This window comes from Stegastes partitus, unplaced genomic scaffold, assembly GCF_000690725.1.
Source record: "Stegastes partitus isolate 25-593 unplaced genomic scaffold, Stegastes_partitus-1.0.2 Scaffold169, whole genome shotgun sequence".
NCBI classification, from domain to species: domain Eukaryota; kingdom Metazoa; phylum Chordata; class Actinopteri; family Pomacentridae; genus Stegastes; species Stegastes partitus.
This window is the reverse complement of record NW_007577900.1, coordinates 79,441-101,899: the sequence shown is the minus strand read 5'-3', so window position 1 is coordinate 101,899 and position 22,459 is coordinate 79,441. Positions and strand designations below refer to the sequence as shown.

The window sequence follows — 22,459 nt, the reverse complement described above, 5'->3', positions numbered from 1 at the left end:
GATGGTGACCTTTGGTAATCTTTAAATAGCGCTGAAATCATTTTTGTGGTCTGAGGAAATCAGAAGAAGTGGTTTTGAGGTATGTTGATGTGGTATTTTAACAGAACAGAATGAATGTCTCCATTTATTGTTTGCTTGAGAATCATACTGAGGGTCATGAATTAGTTTGAACCATAAATAACAAACGGTCTATTCACTTAGAGGCTTTAGTGCTAAAGAGGTGGATCTAATGTTTTGCCAAAGACCTTTAATCACCAACCTTTTGAGCTTTAAGTTTTAAGATGATGTAAGAATGGCATCAAAAGGTTGAGTTTTGTGGTTTTACTTTGACTGCAAGGCCTGGGTCTGCAAATACCTACGATGGTCAGCATGTACATCAATACGCCACAGCATTCTAACCACCTGCTTAATTTTGTGTCGGTTTCACTCGTGCCACCAAAACACCCCTGACTTCTGGGGGTGTCCTGAGGCGTCTGGCACTGGGACATTAGTGGCCGGTCCTCTGGGTCCTTTAGATTGTGGGATGGGGCTTCCGCGAACTGGGTTTATTCTGGAGCATTTCACAATTGACATCTGGGGAGTTTTGAGGGTGGGTCAAGACTTTGGGTTCTTTGTCATGTTCCTTGAGCGGTTTTTGCAGTGTGGCAGTGCAACAGGATTCACCCTAGTCCTGCTGGGGGTTGTGCCTGGTCTGGAATAATGTTTAGATGGGTGATATGTGTCAAACTGAGAGGCAGATATATACCAGGAGAACATTGCATTGAATCAAGAAGGTTAATGTTATTCACTTCACCTCTTGGTTGTTTTAATGTTGTAGCAGAGCTATGTGTCAAGTTATGGGTGTGTTTTAACCCAAACTATGATCTTTTCCTAAATCTAACTACGCTGTTTTGGTGCCGGAACTTAACGAAGTACGTTTGTAGCCTAAATGGCTGCAAACGTCAACTGGAAATGAGAAACGGTGGATGAAAACACGACTCCCTGGTGAAAGTCGTGTGATCTATGGCTCCTCCACGCCTCCAGCATGGGTCATGTTAATAGAAAAGAAACAAAGGCATCACACAATTTTACACCCTCTGTTAGTAAGCTAATATGTTTTGTTTTTTTGCACTGATGTAGCATTGTGTTTACATCGACTATAGAGTGAAAGAAGCTGCAGGTACTTGTGGTCCACCAAAAGCATCTTGCAATTTGGAAATGTGTTTGCCCTGGATAGAGTTGAACCTTCAGTTCGACTCACAAGTCACCAAACTGCCCTCATGTTTTTTAGCTTTGGCTCACGGGAACAGCCACTAATTCCTTCTTATTTGGTTGTGGTTTATAGGTAGCTCCATAGCACAAACACAGACAAGAGACATGGTGGTATTTCTCTCCTGGTAAAGGAATACTTCCACACACCTTGTTCTTTTACAAGCCAAACATAATGAGGTCATTAGTATCTAAAAAAGCGTACTTTTCCCATTAGGGAGTGATAGACAGTGACCATTGCCAAACAGATGTGAAAACCACTCACACCCCATACACATTTCCCTCACACCCTTTTCCCCCAGCAAATGGTTTGAGTTACATGGCCCGAAGCCAACAGAAGACAGTTGATGTTATTTTGTCTACTTCTCTGTCTTTGATTTGTTGTCTGCTGCAGCCCGTTGCCTGGTTTGAAGCGCGTGCACACACACACACACACACACACACACACACACACACACACAACACGCGTTACTTTACATCGAGAAATGTTAACATACCACTCGTCTTACTCACCAGCCCCATCGACTTGCTCTGCATCTCCGAACGCAGGGTACACAGAAGGGGGCCACACGCAAGTCTAGTCACAGCAAATTCACAGATTGAGGTAATCTCTCTCTCTCTCTCACATTCTGGCTTCCACACGCACGCGCGCCCAAACACACACACACATTTCGGTCCCCCTCTACTAACAGAATTGAAAACAGGTGCCCACCACATATCTCGCATTCTTCCAAAATACAAAAGTGGTTTGACCTGAATGGTTTTGCTGGAGTTAAGCCACCCTGTATGAAAGAGGAGTCCATGTGGAGATGTGTGTGTGTGTAAACATGGAGGCGTTGGATTCTGTGCAACGCGCTGGCGGAGCAGCACAGAGTCGCACTATATTGGAACCACATTTCTCCCTCCGCGCAACCCCTGACATGCAGTGTCAAGTTAACGTCAGGATAAGTTGCAGATACAACATGCGAACATAGCAAAACACCGCATTTAATCGCTTTCTGTACGCCGACCGTAACCGTACACCGGTCTGGCTTTGACCGATTCGGGTGAACGATCAAACTGCATCGATGGCTGCTCTTAAACTTTTGGCTATCCGTCGAAATAGCTGCGAATCGGAAACGACGGTCTCGAGGTGACCTTGATTCAGTCGCAGTATCGTGCTCTGCAACCTCAGAGGATCTGGTTAGTGGAGGAACTGGTCCAATGAGAAACAGAAGGCAGGGAGTAGCGAGAAGAACCGCTGGAGCTGGTGGAGAAAAGCAAAATTGAAGCCATAATGGATTCGCTGAGGATAAATGCACCACATTTGGGGTTTTTTCTGGATATTTTGTCAGTTGACTTTGAATTTTTTTTATGTCTGGCCTTACTGGTCGTCTGTAACTGCACATGGTGTGTGTTAAGTATAAATGTTAGATTACTTTTCGTCCATCTGGTAAAACCTTTAATACTGTCATCAGCAATTGTCTGCAGCATGTAGAGAACAGTTTGATGGATGAACAGTCTCAAAGCAGCCATTCCACTTTGCTGTCCTCGCTGCTCAGTCTGTTTCACTGCACACTTTAAACCAGTGGAAGAAAGTACCTCGTACACATGGGAATACTACAATGGACATGATGTAACGTCGTACACGTTTCTTTTTGCCTTGTAATTAAAATTGAAAGTCACGTGTCCTGATTTTGTATTTCGATCTGTGTTTTGAGATCGTGGTCGTGAGAAGCGTGGACACTTAGATTGCATTTTAAGAACTCTGAAACTTGAGTGCAACATGTGCATCTTTTGACATGGAAAAACACATTGTATCCATAAACAGGAAAAAAGACTCACAATTAATTTCTCTAAACAGCCTTCTCCCCTGTCTGCACATGTCTCTTGAGGATTCGGTTTTGATTTAGCTTTTAAAGCAAGCCAGAATTCAGCTCAAGTCTTTTTGTGTGTGTGTTTACGTAGATGTTTGTGTATGTGTGTAGTTGTGTGCTCCAGACTGATTGTGATAGGACTAAACATTCAAACTGACATTTGCCGGGGTGGTAAGCTGTGTCTGGAACACAACTCATGATATTTCCTTATTGATTGAAACCAGAGATCAAAAACAACAATATTTTCAGTGCTCTCCATTTTTCTCTCCAAATGGAGGGAACGCAGGTCTGTGCAATGTTTTGCATCTCTTTGTGTAATTTGTACCATCAAAATGAATCAAAAAGAAAATGGATTTGAAACTTTCGCAGTCTTTTCAATTACTTTACAAATGGATAATTCTCTCTTTGTATGTTAGCAGCCTGATGATACATGATTATTGTTTTTATTTTTGTTCAGATTAATTGGGTAGCTGCCTTCAAATGGCTTTTTGAACGTGCTTTTATGTGTGTGTTTGTGTGTGTAATGGCGCAAACCCTCCGAAGAATGAATAAATAAAGAAATGAAAGTAAAGACAACATTATTGTCATGATGTTATAGGCAATGTATTGTCTGTAGCATCTTATTATCGATGCAGCACATTAGTGCAGCAGCTTCATGACTGAACGATCAGATGTGCTGTATTGCATAATGTGGTTACATGATATGTATGCCCCCCCTCCGGGCACTAATGGTACATTCCAACCACAACACTAAACAGAAATGGATAATTTCAGTGTTTTGTGAGTCTATTTTCTATTTGTTTGTTTTTGCAAAAGAAATCAAAAATCAAAAAACGTTTGAAGCAACAATCAAAGCATTAACTACGCAAGTGAGCATTAATTATGGAAGTTTTAAAGTAATTTTTGAATGATTCATTTTGATGGTGCAAATTGAGCAAAGTATTGCAGAGCGTTACACAGACCAATGTAGGAAATACATAAGCATTTCTACACAAGAATTGTGTCCAATAATCATCTGAGGGAATAACGTTTGTTCCTGCTGTACATCTGTAGACTATGATCACTTTCCTCACAGTTTAAATGGATGCCTATCATTTTTATGTAACTTGTGCCCCCAGATAAACCTCCAGAGCAGGTTTAAGGTTACTAAACCGCTCTTGAATGAAGAACATTCTGTCAACTGGTAATCAAAACACTGTAAAACTATAGATTTGTAGACTCCTGTTATTTAAAGTACTTTCATTCATTTCATAAGAAATTCCTTATTTTAAACATTTACAATTATTCATTTAGCACAATTTTTAAAAATTTTGTCCAAGGCAGTGTACAAATCAGGTACAAATGCCACAGTAGGTCAAGAAAGAAACCACTGAGAGCTTACTTTATATCAAGCAAAAAACAAAACAAAGTTAAAAAAAAACTGAGCTTCTAATTCAATCCAACAAAAATTGGATTTTGAGTTTCTACATTTATAAATTAAATGCAAATGTTAGACATGTTAGCACACTGGAGCAGCTGATAGTCGACTGTCAGGTTACATCACGAGTGTACCTGCCTTGTTTTTTATAACTGAACATACTCATAACATTACTCATTGGTACAACGTGTCTCCCTCCTCTCTGACCTGCTTTTTATAACTTTAAATTGTAAGTAAATCCATCTCGTGCACAGAAAACTCTTCAAGGTTCCCCAAAGGAGGTTTGTTTCATAATACCGAGCACCACTCTGAATTTCCTTATTCAGTAAGGATAAATAACATCATAAAAGGGACTCGTGCAGCTTAAAAGTGAAACAGATCATATTTAACGCTGCCTTAGCAGAGACTGTCACGTAAAAATACACCTGTCTTATCAGTCGACAGTAATTCAGTGAAGCTGCAAAAACAGAGGAAAGTGTGATTTCATTGGAAACTTCAAATGGGTGTCTGGCTCACGTGGGTGGTATGTAAACCAGCAAACACTGTTTGTGTGAGCGCGCACAGGCCCGGTGTACGTAGACGTATGTGTACCTCAGTGTTTGAGGGAATATGCAGAGCTGCAGAAATGAGGCATAGCGCTGACTGATGCTGCCGCCTTCTCTGCTTCACAGAACTGGCTTTTCTATCAGATAGACAGCTTGACAATATCCAGACCCCACTCTTTCCGCAACACAGAAAGGCACGCCAACAGATGCACACACACACACACACACACACACACACACACACACGTATGCACACAGCTCTCTGGGTTTGTTCTGCTTGTTTCTGGCTGGACTGTTTGTAAGATAAAAGAGAATCTTGTAGCTCAGTGAGTACAGTGAAGCCTGATCTCCTCACAGGGCCTGTATTGTGCTATTGAGAGTTTTGAGACCTATTTTAAACCGTATTACAATGCAAGAACTGTTTATGAAGCTTTCACTGTCCCTTAGAAAACAGCCAACTGAAAAATGATGCAACTCAAACACATAGTTTGTTGTCACTGGGTTGAATATCATTTGTTAGAAAATTCAACACAAGCTGGATTAATTATTTCTGTCTGTGTTTTTGAAGCCGTAGATCATTTTTACTGGGAAAGCAAGTCTACTGGGTCACCCAAAATTCACAGTATGTCTCCATAACTCATTGAAATTCTCCTCATCAGTGTCACACACGTGTGTGATATTGAACCATAACGGCTCACACATGCGTACACACATACATTCGTAACGTTTTAGTGTCAGTGATTTCCTCTGATCAAGATATATGGCTTCAGGGCTTTCTAATGTCTGCATGGTAACGCTTTCATGCTCTTATCAGGCGATAAGCAAGAACTCTGCTTTGCTGCCCAGGACTGCAATATGTCATCTTTGGGCTAGTAGCTGCTGTTAATGTGCGCAACAGAAACTGTAGTAAATGCTCCCCAGCAGGCTAACAGAGGCCATGAAAGGGATAAACTCTTTCAAGGGAATTTATCTTGTTTGTCCTATTTATCATTTAGAAGACAAACTCGTGATTTAGCTAAATTATGTACAAGCTCTTTTTGATAATAAGTAAATACACTTGTGAAATCGTCTATTGTTAGCCTCTTTTTCTAATAAATCTACTTTTTCTTTGATAGTTTATGTCTAAGAATTGTTGATAATGCTGATAAGATACTTATCACAGTCCAGAACCCAAAAGCACTGTGTTTACTGAAGCTGAAGCTGGAAAAAGATGTGCATTTTTATTTATTTATTTATTATTATTGCACTAATAGTTGCCGTCAGTAATTTCAGTTCCAACTTTTACATATTAAACAGCCATTGATTTAAATAGCACCTTCAAAGAAAGTCATATATTTTTCTTACCTTAGTAACATGTCCATATGTTTGGGTTTTTTTGTTGTTGTTGTTGTTGTTGTTGTTTTTTTTAAAGCTGAGTGACATATCATGAGTGAAATAAGCAGTCAGCACCATGGCTGAGCAGATGACAGGCTCAAAAACACAGATTCAGAAAGCCAAGCCTTCATGTGTTTCAAACCTTCAAAAACAGTTCTGTCAGTGTTCAAGGTTTGCCTTTCTGTATCGTTATTCTTCCTCAGAATCGGTCTCCAGACTCCAACTTTTCAACTTGTTTAGCATAGAATAGTTTTACACTGTTGGAGCAGAGCTGAAAGTGAGCTGGTGTGCTTGAGAGGCAGCAAGTAGGGAGTGCAGAGAAAAGGTGGGAACATCAGAGTTAAAGCATTTTAACACAAGGCATGATTACTTTCATGGAAGAGAAACCAGAGATAAGGTCAGCAGGGTTAAACCAGCAACTTGAGAGGAAGTGTATTTTCTATTATAAAATATGAAATGACCTATTTTACTTTATGATCCACTTGATACATTCTTGAGGCATTCGAGGCCAAACTCCAAACTCAAATATTATTAATGGAAAACGTAATAAGTGTGAAGTATTAAACTAAATTGCGGAACGTTTATTTTTCTACCGTTGACTTTTCCTTTCACAACTGAAGTTGATATGAAGCTGGTTTTTTAGAGTCAGTTGTAAAATTCCCCTGACGCCTCACTGACATAAACACATAGGCCTTTATTTGACTGTACGTGTTGCTCTTGGGCCTTACAGCGGAGAAACAGTTTTGTTTTTTTTCTTACTAGCTGGATGCATCTAATGATGCCTTTATTATGTGTGCAGGCTAGTTAGCCGTGTCTTGCAACAAGGCTGGTAGCTTTCTGCTCAGATCTTAGGTGAGGAAAGGCCTGGAATCACTCATCCTGGCAGTCCACATCTGGCGTTACTTTCTCTGTTCATTTGCCCTCCACTCTGCGCTCGCAAACAGACACTGCTATGATTTAACCGCAGAGGGAAGGAGTTATGATAATAGCAGTTATGATAATAGCATTATTGGTGGTTATTAATGAGATGGAGAACAGAGAGTTTACTCAAATGCACTCATGAAGAACGCTCCGCACAATATGGCTATTTGTTTTGCTTGTGTTCAGCTCTTGTCCTGCTAGAAAGCAGATTATTGCAATAATTTGCTCTTTGGATTACAGAAACCGCTGCACTATTGGAAATAAAGGTTTACAGTAAACGCTGACTGAAAAAATATGTTTGAGCTCAGGAGTAACTTAAAAAGCATTGTTTCACTGTTTAGATGTGTTCTTGAATTCAGGTCAGACAGTTGCATCTAATTTAAAGCTGAGCTGACAAGTATCCAGAAGAATAACCTCGCATGCACCCGAGTCCGTCTTTGCTTCGCATTCAATCAAGCTATCATTTGGCAAACTCAGCTGGTGCCAGGTCCAGAGTTGAGGGCAAATTCTAGCAGGAACCAGACGAGCGCAGTGTTCATCTGGTTCCTGTTGAACCTAGGAAGTGAGGGTCGGAGTTCAGGGTAATATTTACATTAATGGAATGACTCCAAACAGATTAAGTTTCAAAACAAGAGCCTTAGGCATTCAGGAGCAGCCTGCAGTCGCACATTAAAACATAAACAAATACTTGTGGCACTCTCCCCATATGCCAACATCTGTGGTACGCCCTGATCCTTTACTGCAAAGCCAGAATAATGTGTTCTGATGGAGACAGCAGACATAAATGTGGGTCAACAGTCAGCTGCAGAACAATCGTGCGCTTGATGCTTTGCACCGCCGCAGGAGTCCATGATGGGAAAATCAGTCCGTCTGGAGTCTCACTGAATGTTGCTGAAGCTGAACGTCGGCTGTCGTGTACAAATGGGCACACGTGCACAAGGACAAAGTTCAGCACCTCGTGAATGGCAGCTGTTTGCAGAATATATCCTAAGTGTATTGCTCAGGACTGTATCCATCGCTATAGCACAGATAAAGAGCTGCTATGATGAGAACATGCACAGATTGAGTGGCAACTGTTTGGGTAATCAATTCATTTTGTGGTCATTTTTCAAGCAAAAACGTAAGAACAGTTTCTTGCTTGCAACTTCTCAGGTGTGGCGCTTCTTGTGCTGTGTATCTTTGGGTTTTGGATATTTGACAAACTAACAGCTGTAAGAATACATCACCTCCAGCTGTACAAAATGCTGCCTGGTGTTTTAAACATCAAACAATTAAACTATCAAGTTCAACTGACAGTTGCTCATTGCAGTTGCTGTCACATGATATGTATAGATACAAAACAAACCTCTATTTGGTATTTTGTTTGTTTGTTTCCATATGGGGGTTTAACACTCTGAACACCAACCAGTTTTTATTTATTTATGTTTTTTTTTTATTACTGTCACATTTTCCTCTCTGTGTGCTCATTTTACACTGACACCATGGCAAGAAGTTGGAAGAACTTAAAAGGCCTTCAGTAAATAAAAAAAAACACCAAAGTGCCTACAGGTGTTAACACTGTAAAACTGGTTACTCTGCACACTGTAAAAATGTATTGCTTTTGTTTTGCTTCATACGTTTCTTTTCTTTGCTCTGTGTAAACACTGCCTGCAGTTCAGCCAGAAACCCCTGAATGTTTGTGACGTGACTGTTGGTTGCAGCTGAGTCACTATCAGTTCCATGGTTTTACCAAGGAGCACAGAATTGTTTGGGTTTTTTTGATTATCGTATATTTTTGGCACTTTTTTAATTGAGACAGGTAGAAGTGATATCACCAAAATATCTTAGTTTTATTGTTGGATTTGGGTAATTTTTAGTGATGCACAATATTAACATTTCTGGCCGATACCGACATTAAGATTTATGATATTGCCGTAACCGATATTACCAGCCATCCATCATCTATACACCACTTAATCCTCACTAGGGTCGCTGGGAGGCTGGAGCCTATCCCAGCTGACTTAGGGTGAAGGCAGGGGACACCCTGGGCAGGTCGCCAGTCTATTGCAGGGCTACACTTAGAGACAGACAACCAAGCACACTCACATTCACACCTACGGACAATTTAAAATCACCAATTAACCTCAGCATGTTTCTGGACTGTGGGAGGAAGCCGGAGAACCCAGAGAGAACCCACGCTGCACTGGGAGAACATGCAAACTCCACGCATAAAGATCCCAGGTGTCCTCACCGGGACGCAAACTGGGGACCTTCTAGCTGCGAGTCAACGGTGCTAACCACCGAGCCACCTTGCAGCCCACCAATATTACCAATGGAGATATTAAATTTTTGTTCACATCGAGTATAGGAAAGCACTGTGAGAAAACTACTCAAAAGAAGCCCATACCAAATGGGACCACATAGTCTTCTTTATTACATAACAAAAGTAAAACATATTTTAACATATTTAACATTCAAGTCCAGGACCATTTAAGTAAAAACATGTGTGAAATAGCAGCAATATCAAATGTAGAGACAAAGGCACTAATGTTAGACAATCATCGGTTTTTCACATCAGCTACATTTGTTCATCAGACCGATACCGATATATTGGACAAAACACTAATATCAATCGATACCGATGTGGTCGCCGATATATTGTACAGCCCTAGTAATTTTTTTTAAACTTCAAACTTAAAGTTGAAAATCTGACAATTGTTTCAGTAATTACAGCTTCAAGCTCTGATAGATGGACTATTGTGGGCTTCTTTTTAAAAACAACAGAACAACAACAACATGCCTTTCAAACCTGAATGCAGGTTTAGCAGGTCAGAGGGTTAAAGTATGTGTTGATGAAATAGAGTTTAGAAATGTAAAACAATACTAGATAATGTCCACAGCATTGCAGTACACTCTTAATGTATGCATGATTTAAACTTTACATTGTACTCGGTGAAAGTAATTGTTGCAGCTTCCTATGTCCTCTTTAATTAGATGGCGAGGAAACAGAGCTGGTTGCAATATACATAGCTGTGGTGCAGGAAGAACCACAGCTATGGCTTTAGAGCAGTACCCAAGCACATAGAATGAGGGGGCATGAGAATCAGTAGATCCATAAGTTCCATATGTTTTCCATCATGTTCATATGGTCCCAGATGCATAAAAAGAATCAAAGTTACAACTGCTTTGTGGGTTTTTCCCAGCCAGGTCTTTAGACAAACTGTACAACTTTGCCGACTGTGCTGGTCTGCACCTGATTCTGGGGCTCAACGCGCTGCACAGAAACCCAGACAACTCGTGGAACACGTCCTCCACCCTGAGCCTCCTGAAGTACGGCGCCGGCAAGAAGTACAACATCTCCTGGGAGCTGGGCAACGGTCAGTACAGAAACATACTGCCTAATAAATAAGCTGACAGGTTTAAATCTGTAGTAAAATGTTAGTTCTTGAGTGTGCTTTTCCTCAGCTACTATGTTTAGAGTGAGTGTTGCTGACACTGATGGACAGATTTGAAGTGCTTCCACTTTACTTAATGGGATTTTCTTATTTAACAATCCTGCAAGTGACAGTCCACTAGATTTCATTTAACAGATGCAGTCTGTGGTCACTGTTTGACTACACGGAGTACAATTTTGTGCTATTATCAAGTTATAATGCCATAAATCACAAAAAAAGAAAAAGGCAAAGTTGGATTTCTTTGAGTATTCTTTTCACAAGAATGGACAAATGTTGCACATGTTGATTTAAGTTTTTTTTTTTTCAAAGTGCCCACATGTGTTACCAATACTGGAAAACAATGGGGAATACCATTTATCTTACGACTTAGATTTTCATTTTGTCTCCCAACCTGTTGATTTTTACGATTTTAAGCCTAATTTTGGTGAAGTTTTCTCACAGAACAGGAATGTCACAGAGGAGTAGAACTGGTGCAAAGTTGAAAATCCTGTGAATCTGTTTCAGCAGTTTCTGGTTCTGACAAACTGTGTAATTTTTTTTTGAAGATAACATACCTTTTAAATCTTTGCACAGGTTTTGTAAGTCAGAGGGCCAACTTCATAGTTGTAGTTGTTTTAAACATATTAGTGAACTTATCACAGTTCTGTGGTTTTAGTCTGTCAGTGTCTTCATGTTGTCCCAGACTGACTCCATGATGTTGAAATCTGAGCTGTGTGGAGACCATTCCATCAGCTGGAGGACTCCCTGTTCTCTTTCTTGCTGGAAATAGCTCTTTATATCTCAGGCTGTGTGTTTGGGGTCATAGTGATGTTTCAGAATGAATGTGGGTCAGATGGCTTCTGATGGTGTAGCATAGATCATAAAAAAGATTCTAAACATCTAAAGTTGTGCTATAAACATATATCTGAGAAAAACAACTCTAAATACCTTTGATAGCAACCGTATAAGAAACCACTGTTAAACTGTTGAAGTTAACCAAACTAAGTGAACATCGGCAGTTGGTCGACCTTTACCTCAAATCGTCTCTTTTCCTGTGAATGGTGGTCACCCAAGAAATCTAAATATGAACTGTACCTGTACCACGATATATCAGTATCAGATTACTTAACTGTAATATTGACATAGTTTTCACATAGGCTCTATACTACTAAAGCATAGGAGAATTCCTCAAATTCAGTTATTGCTTTTGGTTTTTGTGTGTGTGCCACCCCAAATATTTCTGAAGGTGTCCAAGACAAACATGGCTGCCATCACAGTTTGTCTTTGCCTTACTGGTCATCTTTATACTGAGAAGTACTGAATAAATACTTCAACAATTTATACTTGTCACTTCTTGCATTTTCTACACTAAAATCAGAAAGTATGTTGTTTAACTACTTCTAACTGTCCTGTTCATGTTGAACTGTTAGTGTGACTCCAGCAGTTTAGGAGTTAATACAGGGGCTCATTCAGGAATAAAAGGAATGTATTCCGCTCGCTGCCCATCACTTCATGTTTTCATTTAATTTCATAAGCAGCAAAACTCACAATAAAAACTTTTATCTTAGCCTAAGCCTGAAGTTACCATGAAAATTTCATTGATTGGATCATATGAACGTTTTATTGAGGACTTACACCGTAGCGAAAGTCATCATTTGAAGTAAGTCCTCCAGGCAGCGCAGACACAAAGTGAAGAGCCAGGGGTTGAAAGGTGATTCTTTGAAATTTTGCTGATGCTGTTCTCACAGCTCTCAGGGAGAGAGAGCACAGATACATGTACACGTGTTAAGCATACCAGAACGTTTTATTTTGCAGCTCAAACCTGCACAACCTGAAACAGAGCAGCGAAAGTTTGGTTTTCCTTCCTTTTGGGGGAAACTAGCTCCTCCGCTTTCTTTGTTTTAATGAAACTGCAAGGCCACCCTGCGTGCTTGGACCATTCCCCTGACACCAAGTCCATCTGTCTGTACTACTGCGAATTGCCCAATTATCCCTTTTTCTACTGGCTGTCGGATGCTGTCTAAGAGCGCCAGATCAGAGTGCAACAACAACAGTATTCTCTGCCTCCGCCCCTCCGTCGCTCTGCCTCATTGTGCTGCATCTCCTCTTCCCAGAGCCTAATGCCTACCGCAGCATGGTGGGTCGCGCGGTCAACAGCACCCAGTTGGCTCAGGACTACACCAAACTGCGGACTCTGCTGCAGTCTGTGCGCTACTACCACCGAGCTCACCTCTTCGGCCCCAACGCAGGACGACCCCGGAAGAACGCCATCCTGCTGCTGGACGGGTGAGTCACCAAGTAACACTGCGATTGGCCAGGATTCCACTCCTTGTTAGGCTATCCTGCTTGGAAAAAAAAGTGGGGGGGAGGAAGGTGGTGGAAAGTATGCGGCAGCAGTTTGAGACTTTTCCTGAGCTTTACCGTGTTTAACGCACACACACACACACACACACACACACACATCGTAGTGGTGTTCGGTGTTTATGGATTTCCACTCTGCAGGTTTCAAGGTCTCGGCTTCAGTTATAGCACGTCAGCCTAAATAAAGTGTCATCTGATTGATAACGTGACGGCATGACGTCCCACCTGCTGGTTTCACCCAGAAGCTGCACCAGCGTCAGCTTCGCTCTGGTAGCTTATCTAACAAGTCTATCTGAGCTCCAGCGTGTCCTCTGCTCCGACTGTAATGTCACAATCTGTAGTCTTTGCAGCAAAAAATGCGAGGAATGCATTCATATCGATATTTTGTTTCTGCTTGTTATTTTTAAGGAATTAAACTACTGTTTACTATTTTCCAGAGGTAAACACAATAACGTCCTATGTTCCTATGTTTCAGGTCATTATTATTACACAGTATTGTGAAGGGTCTTTCTGGTTTCAAAACATTTGAGTCCTCTGCCATCTCAAATTGCATTCAGAAGCTACTTCTTTACTAAGAATGCACAAACACAGGTAACATAAAATCCTAATATAAACATGGTAGCCTTTGGTTTAGTCGTCATCTTGAATCATAAGCACATAAACATAACAAAAAGGGATCTTTGTAGCACCACAGTAATGTAACGTTGAGAGAAAGTGGCTTATTGTGTAACAGCTTTCCCAATTTAGGATTATCAAGTCTGTGTCTGTGTAGATGTTTTAGACAGGTCACTGTCTGGAATGTATTGAATTGGATTCATACAGAAAGTACAAGATTTGTTATGAATAAGCTCAAACTACCAAAGTCACTGTTATAATCCTGAGAACCATCAAGACTTAAAAACACAAGATGAACAACCTTCCCTCTACCTTCTCCCCAACCGGCTTTCCTCTGAGTGTGCATATAGTTGACTGCCAACAACTTAAGCTCTTCTTAATCAGATGTCACCTTATGAAACTGACTTTCAGAGCACAGATGAGAAAATTCTGGAATATAATTTATTATTAATAAATGTCCCAAATGTTTAATTTGGACAGTCCAATATTCATAAGCAATCAAGAGTGAAATTTCCAATCTCCAGAATATCCTTTAGCAGACCGTGTTAACCACAACCCTCAGGTTAACTGTAACTGTGGATGTGCAGGCTGCTTTTCTATGTTGCTGCATGTCTCCGATTTTTCAAGCTCATTCTGTGCAAAAAATGCATCCTCAGTTCTATCGACCGAATAGATGACAGCTTCCAAAAGTTAAGCCTTTGTGAGCTTTTCTATCTGTTGAAATGGAAACAAACTCTGACTGAAATGGATGCATCAGTGGCCCCGTACAACAAACACAGGGTGGAAATCAAACATCAGATGCATATACACAACTCTGTCAGCGTGGGACGAGCCAAGTAAAGTGCAACCTTATGGAGGGGCGTTTGAGTTTTTCCTGGAAATTAAAATGCCTTAATTCTGTGAAGATGATCAAAACTTCAACTTACAGAAACAGTCTTCTGCAATTCTAAGCAGCATTCACGTCTTTAATAAATGATTCAAAACACATTTATGAATGTAGCTGTCAAGAATTGTAGGTGCCTGTGAATGGAGAATGAAAAGTATTTGCTGTTGTTGTAATGTCAATTATGTTCTAAGAGGAGAATTGTGGACAAATATTGGAAATTTTTGACAACTTGCAAAATGGCCATATATTTGTTTAAAACTAAATTGTAATGTACAGTTTATTGAATGTTTATCAGGTTAAATTAAAGATTATAAACTTGATTCAGATGTTTAGTTTGTGGTAAACATAAAAGCGTTGTGTATGTTGTGTCAACACCGATGTCTAGTAGATTTTGCTCTTAGCTACTGGTAATAAATACATATCGGGTTTTTGACCAACAGGTTAAAGGTCGTCCTGTGTAGTGAACATAAAAACAACAACAACAAAAAAACATCTACTTTACTATTCTGTGTAGCTGAAAGTGAGCTGCCATCGATGCTCCATTCTAGTCTCAGGAGATTTAAGAGACGATTTTTTTTTACACAGATAATGTGACTATTAGGAGCGATGGAGGAGGAGGAGGAGGGATGTGCACTTCTGCATTTATCTCATTGAATAAACAGGGAGAAGCTTTCCTTGTAACCAAAATACGGCCCATAAAGTCAACTTAATGTGTGCTAAAATTACATTCTGCTGACATTCTCATGTGTAGCTCCATGAACAAGGAACAGCTTAATGTCTCAGCGTATCTCAGATGGAATCTATCTCCAGCTCCTCTCTGCAGCCACGCACATTTTTGACAAGTAGTTGGACGACAACAACAGGGGAAGAATCATTTGATACCAGCCTCCCTCCTCCGTGTGCTTACTTCAGTGAAACCATTAGGAACTGCTTTTTAATCTCACCGAGCGCTGACAGTTTAGATTTTCTCGTAAATAAAAGGTGTGTGTGTTTGCGTGCACCAGGGAGTTTACTGTATGTGTACCGGGGCTGATTGATGAGCGGTGTTCTCAGAGGACGGGGAGGATGTAGGAGAGATGAGAGGAAGGATGAAGAGTGGAGAGCTGGAGTATCGGTGGGTCACGAGTGTCACATTTAACGACGGGGCAATTCCTCCGTGTTTGACACTGTTACGAGGGGTTGGCTCTTGTGTTTGACAGCCCGACCACTCTGCTGCTCTCAGGAAATAAGATGGATTAGATGCTGAGCTGCTCAACAGTCCAAATATCAGAGCTGCACAGACTAAACAAGCCCGAGCGGTGAAAGTTGTGTTTCTGTGACACGATGTTTAGAGACACACACTTAGGCATGTCTGACAAGCTGTTAGAGCCAAATAAGGAGCGATTTGGGTCAGGTAGAACTGGCAAACACACACACACACACACACACACACACACACACACACACACACACACACAGATGCGAAAGCTCAGAAGGAGGAAGGGAGACTGCAGGAGGAACTGCGTATGTGCTGTGTTTGTGTTTGTGTACAGGATGAGTCTGTTAAAAGGTAAACTGGGTTCACAGCATTTCTTTTTTTTTTTCTTTCCTCATGGGATGTTTGGAGGTTCTATTTAACAAACTGAAGCAAACACAAACAGCTCCAGCGCTGTTTACTGTTTCACAAAACTAGTAGGGGTCCTTTTTTTTCTCTCTCATGTTTGTAATTTTCCCATATTACCTAAAATGCAAAGCAAAAAATTAACTTTTGTTCAATTTGTAGCAGATATAACTGTTTCAAAAGCAAGTATTTATTAGTATTTTGTCACATGCACAGCTATGATGACACAAATTGATACCAGCCACATCCGGAGTGCATAAAAAAGTCTGCATAATTATGTATCTGAGAAAACACTCAGCTCACATCATTTGATATCTTCTAGAAAAGTTTAAGATCTTCCAGATCCAATAGCCAGAGGACGGAGTTCTCAGCTGTGCAACTGTAAATCTTTAATTTGTCGATAAACAACATATGACACATGGCTGTACTTTGGTTTCATATGCATGTGTGTCTTTCATTTTCAGTTGGATAGGATATTTTCCAACATTTGCCTTTCAGCTTATTTAAAAGTTTGCCTTTAAAATGAAATTTTTGTTGAAAATTCATTTTTGCTTTCAAGTTATATTTGGTAAATGAGGATGTATTGAGGAGCTGCAAGGTGGGGTGGTGGTTAGCAAGAAGGTCGCCGGTTCACATCCCGGTGAGGACACTGGGACCTTTCTGCGTGGAGTTTGCATTTTCTCTCCGGGTTCTCCGGCTTCCTCCCACAAGTCCAAAAACATGTTGAGGGTAATTGGTGATTCTAAATTGTCCGTAGGTGTGAATGTGAGTGTGCTTGGTTGTCTGTCTCTAAGTGTAGCCCTGTGATAGACTGGTGACCTGTCCAGGGTGTCCCCTGCCTTCACCCTAAGTCAGCTGGGATAGACTCCAGCCCCCCCGTGACCTTAGTGAGGATTAAGCGGTGTATAGATAATGGATGGATGGATGGATGTATTGGCACCCTATATTAGACTCTGCCTGCCTGTCCTACAGGTTCTTGTAATGTTCCCACATTCCCAGATATTGTTCAGCTGTTGGATAACATGTTATCATAACCTTAATGGAAGGTTTTTATGGTTTATTTTTTGGGTAAAAGCCAATCAATTAAAGATATTTGTGTTCTCCCCACTTTCAGGTTCATGAAGAACGCTGGCTCTGTTGTAGATGCAGTTACGTGGCAACAGTAGGTATTTTACCCTTTTTTTCTCTTTTATTATTTTCTCCGTCCTCTTAAAGAGTAGACTACTGACTTTACTAACCATAAATCCACCGGCACCACCATCCACGGTGTGTTTTACCATCACCGCCACAGTGAGTACACGCAGCAGCCTCTAACAGCCATCATTAACACTGTTACTGAGAGAGACCGATGCATAATGTGAAGAACTGTGTTTATCCTGCAAATGGAACAACAGGAAAAGAAGCCCGCAAGAGAGTGTGTGTGTGTTAAATTAGTAACACCTGCCATTTGTCTATTGCACACACTGCAGGAATGCATACAAATATATCAGTGGGTTTGATCTTTTCCTCCATGTTTTTTATCTGTGTCTCTTTACACCCACATGTACGAAAAGAAAAAAAAAAAAGTCACACCCATCTCGAGATCAGACAAACCCCAAGCGAGCAGGTCATTAAGGTGAAGGTCAGGTCTAATTAGGAGAAATTAGAAGAAAACGGAAGGTGGAAGGGCTGTCAGTAAGGCTTAGAAAAACACCACCCACACTGTTAAAATCAAACCATATGCTCTGGCTCATTCCCTCTGTCAATTAGCCCGTTTTACACTAGAGGTCCAGATTCCAGTCTAACCAAGGCTGCGTGACAGAAACTCTGACCTCTACAAAAGAAGCCAACCTAATAAAAGTGGAGAACACTCATTAACACGTCTACGGTATAAGTTTTACTCCGCTGCAGCTGTCTCGAGTTGTTTTGAATCACGCGTAAAGGGTAAGAAATACGCACTCGTTGCTTTAGAGAGCGATTTTTGTTGGTCCATCCAGGTGATCACTGGTGAAACAAATATTTTCGTATCGCCAGATCACGAAGCATATGATATGTGGTTCTTATGTGATGACATGTTTCCACAACTTGGTAGTTTCACTTTTGCAGCATCTTGTCTCAGTTACTGCTTTTACATTTTTTTGGATTCACCAGCAAAACATGATCGCGCTGTTTAGTCATCCTCTTTTGATCTTCCTGCCTCTTCTCTTTGTTTCCGTAAGTCTCCATCTTTCTAAAGTTTCCTTTCACTTTACAAAGTGAGCATCTTTTCCAGAGTAGGTTTGTTTTGCTTTTCGAGCACTTTAACCCTAAACCAGATATGTGTAAGTAGGTTAAATAAATTGATGAAAAACATTTTTGTCACTCGTTGCAAGTGGTTTGCTCAGGTTTTGTGATTTCTGCCAAATCCTATTTAATGTGCAGCCAGCGTTTTTTGTTTTTTTTTGTGCAAATCATGTCTTTAATCATATCTTCATCATCTGGAAATTAGTTCCATTGGAAACTGTATCATTGGCTTGGCAACTTTTCTCAAAAGACACATGTCCCTTTTGATTTTTTTTTTTTTTTTGCCAGTAGCGCTACCATGAGGTTAATTAGTGTTTTTTTTGGGACAAACACCTACTTCAGTCAAATTTTAACTGCACCTCATAATGAACTACTTTACCTGTATGTGCTACTTAATGGTGAGAGAGTTGAGCAGGTCAGAAGTATGTGCGACCAGACAGCTGCCAGTTCTAACTGTGAAAATATGAGCCAGAAAAGGGAGCGAGACAAATTTCCCCTTTTCCACAAGAGTTGCTGTTTAAATGCCCCTGGGCGAAGCACATAATGTGTGCCTAATTGTTCCAGCAGTGGGGTATTAGTGGTGTGAACATCTGAGTATGAAGCAAACAAGCAGCCCCCCCTCTGCTAACCTCCATCATAATGAAAGGTGGACTTTAACAACATTTGCTTTTGAAAATGAGCGCCTGCTGTACTAATTACAGTTGCTTTAAAGTGAATCAGGAGCATTTTTTTCTGCTTTCCTGTCCAGAAATATAGATATTCATCAGTCTGTCTTGATCCTGGAAGGTGGTGGTGCCTGACAGAGAGTCTTGTGTGCTGCTTATTTATAGCTGATGGGAGATAAAAGAGACGTTAAAGACTGCTGACTCTTAGAAAATCACAGAGGGACTATAAATTTATTATATTCCTCGGAGAAGCTGCGTGTGCTTCAGCTGTTATGTAATGAATGATTTATTTGATGTAACCTGCTGGTCCACATCAAGGATCACATTCTTATCGTCCTACCTTTCTGCTCACCCCAGATCTCCTGATAGGTCACATGAACATTACATGATGCTTCATGTGCAGTTTTTACTGTTCTCCACTCAGGATACTCCTCTGCTTCTGCTTGTGTCCGACTTTTGTGCCGGATAACTTTGTCAGAGGGCCGTCTTTGATGTGGTACTGGCACTCAGACGGAGCCGTGTAAAACAAGCTGACCGAGTGGGTCTTTGTCTAGAAACATTCAGTCACACTGTTGTTCATTTTTGCATTTTATTGGACTCTGGTCAGTCTAGCAATTAAAGTATCATGCCAAATGCTGCTTGAAAAAAAAAAGAGGAAAACATCTCGGTTGTAGTTTAGGAGCTTAAACTTGAATACCAGGCTATGATCCTCTCAATCCTGCTTGAAATACACAAATAATTGTTTTTATAACAATTTCTTTTGGGGATTTCTGCTCCAACAAAAACACTTAACTTGGGTTTTAAGCAATGAAGGCTGTAGTTCCTTTCTTACCTGATGCTTTTATAGGCTGTAGCTTAAATTCATACTGATTTGTGGTGCAAGATCTGGTTTTTGAAGCTGCGCTGACTTTTAATTTGTTTCCATATATGAACTAGAATTTCTCTCCTTGGGAAGAATTATTGTGAGCTCTCTGCAAAGATGGCAGGATAACCAAATAATTTGTGTGAAGCTATGACTTAATCCGTGCATTGTTTACAGTGTGAGGCCAGGAGCTTGGGACTTCTCCAGAGCTTCAACGAGGTTATGCTCAGATTGCAACACTGCTTCGTCCCACACAGGCTTAATTCGGCTCTTTTTTTTCCCCCCGCAGTTTTGTTGACCCTATCTGTCATTACAACAGACTTTTACAAAACAGGTTGAGCAGAGGTTTGACTTTTGTTTTTGAAACATAAGATGCTGTTGTTGTTATGATTACATGGTCTTCTTGTGTAGTTACAATACAATACCCTGGCATTGTCCCCACCTATTTAGCTTTTAGAAATTTTGAATAGGAAATGTGCTGACTGTCATTCTCTGAGTAACTTGATTGTCTCAATTGTACATTTCCTGTCATGGCTTTCTTGGAGTCTCCCCCAGTTTTGGGGGAGGAATGTAAATTGGCACAATATTTGTAACTTGACTGAAAAGAGCGGATATGGTATGAATCATTTTACATCTGCATGATACTTTTTATGTTGCTTGTGCGCAATTACAATCTATTGCTGGCCAGAGTGTATGACATCACTGGAGTATTATATGTACAGATATAATTTTCCAACATATTCATTAAATCCTTTGCATTTTGCATTCATACGTAAAACTAAACAATAAATGTGAAATTAACAGATCAAGTCTGGATAAATATAGTTCTGTTCATGAAAGTTGCACCACTGGGAGTTGATTTTAAAAAAAAAGGACACTTTTGACTTTCACTAGCTTTGGAACGAGTTGATGGAAAATGCTTGAGTTGTAAAGTCTTTTACAACCTGTAATATGAAGATCAGTTGGCTAATGAAGCTTCAAACTCCCCGCGGAGCACCATCTGATTCTGTTCCAGTGACTAATAGAATCCTCAAATTCCCAATTTTTCTCTCAGATAACTATTGACGTTTTGTAATTCAACACAGGACGCTGGAACACTTCAATGCGTCTTTAACTGCTGCCAGTTGCGATAGTGTTGTGTGTCCTAAGAAATGCTGCTTCCCCGCTGTTAAAGCTTTTTACTTAAAAGCTCAAACTACATGATTTACCGACTTATTTCTTGATATGATTTCATGTGGATATTAGATTCATGAAGAAAATGCTCTTGAGCTTTTAGTGCTGTTTTTCTGAGGAGAAAATAAGATGTCAGGTTTTTTTTTATTTATTTTTTTTATTGTACTACAAATCATGATCCAAAGTGTGCGGTTGTTGTCCTCTGTTTCTCTCTCAGACTCCTGCAGAGGATTTCTGTCTACCCGCAGGGTGATGTTCCTCAGGGCTTTGGCTCGAACTACTACACCAATAAATTTCTTCCTCATTATGCGCTATTAACGTCATCTCGTATTTTAGTCTCTCCTTATGTTTCTGTCACACACAACAAATCACCGAGGATGGAGATCTGCACTGTGCAGTCGGTTTTTCAACTCCTCTCTTATGCAAGACCACATTTTGAACCAGTTTTCTATTATCGGTGCGCTAATGTGTAATTGAATGTGTCACTCCCTGTTCATTGTAGCTTTTGTAGTGAACTTGTGTAGTGTCCTTCTGAGACCTATGAATGTTTAGTGGTTTGTATTTTAAAAGTGGAGTCCATAATGAGCCACAACAATTGTGGTGGAGAGTCTGTTCCAGGGTAGTGTTGCTTTGCCAGCCCATTCTGTACGAGATAATGGTCTGGCTGCACCTCTCTATCATTCTGCCACAGGGGGAAGAAACAAAACAGAAACGCTCTGGCTTGTTTGTATTTCTTTAAGCCAATCACGGTCATCCTGGGTGGGGCTAAGTAGAGGATGTGGCTTCAGTGTTTCCTCAAAATAGCGATAGGGGGAATTGTTTTGGTGTACGTTTGCACTCAGGGAGACGAGACCTGTGATTAAAATAGATAATCTGCCTATATTTAACAGAAATAATGGGTCACCTTACTGTATGGTCCAATTAATCAGCAAAGCATGACATTTTCAGCACGGCAGAGTGCTGCTTAGAGGTTGTTGTTTCTCGTAGCGAAGGCCAACGGCAGACTTATAGCTGCATCCTACATCCAGTGAGTCAGACTGGTGGCAGGGTCGCATCCGTGAAGTTGTTTCTTGTTCTTTTCACAGCTGAAATGTCACTGACCTACGTTGTATAATGTGTTATTATTGGACAATATATTAAACATTTACCAAAGTGGTGAAGATTGATGGTATTGGGTTTCGCTACAAAACTGAGTAACATTTTTAACAACATAGAGAGAGTCTAATGGGGAGAAATTTATATTTGATGAATAGATTGTGAA

General features: G+C 40.5%; 1 protein-coding gene across 1 annotated transcript in view; it reads left to right on the top strand.

Annotated features, from left to right (window-relative positions):
* hpse2 (heparanase 2) overlaps window positions 1–22,459 on the top strand; it is a 53,562-nt gene that overhangs the window by 20,969 nt on the left and 10,134 nt on the right. The window contains exons 4-6 of the mRNA XM_008279773.1: window positions 10,544–10,717; window positions 12,889–13,060; window positions 17,351–17,398. Coding sequence (XP_008277995.1) covers window positions 10,544–10,717; window positions 12,889–13,060; window positions 17,351–17,398 — 394 coding nt within the window. The remainder of the gene's footprint in view (window positions 1–10,543; window positions 10,718–12,888; window positions 13,061–17,350; window positions 17,399–22,459) is intronic.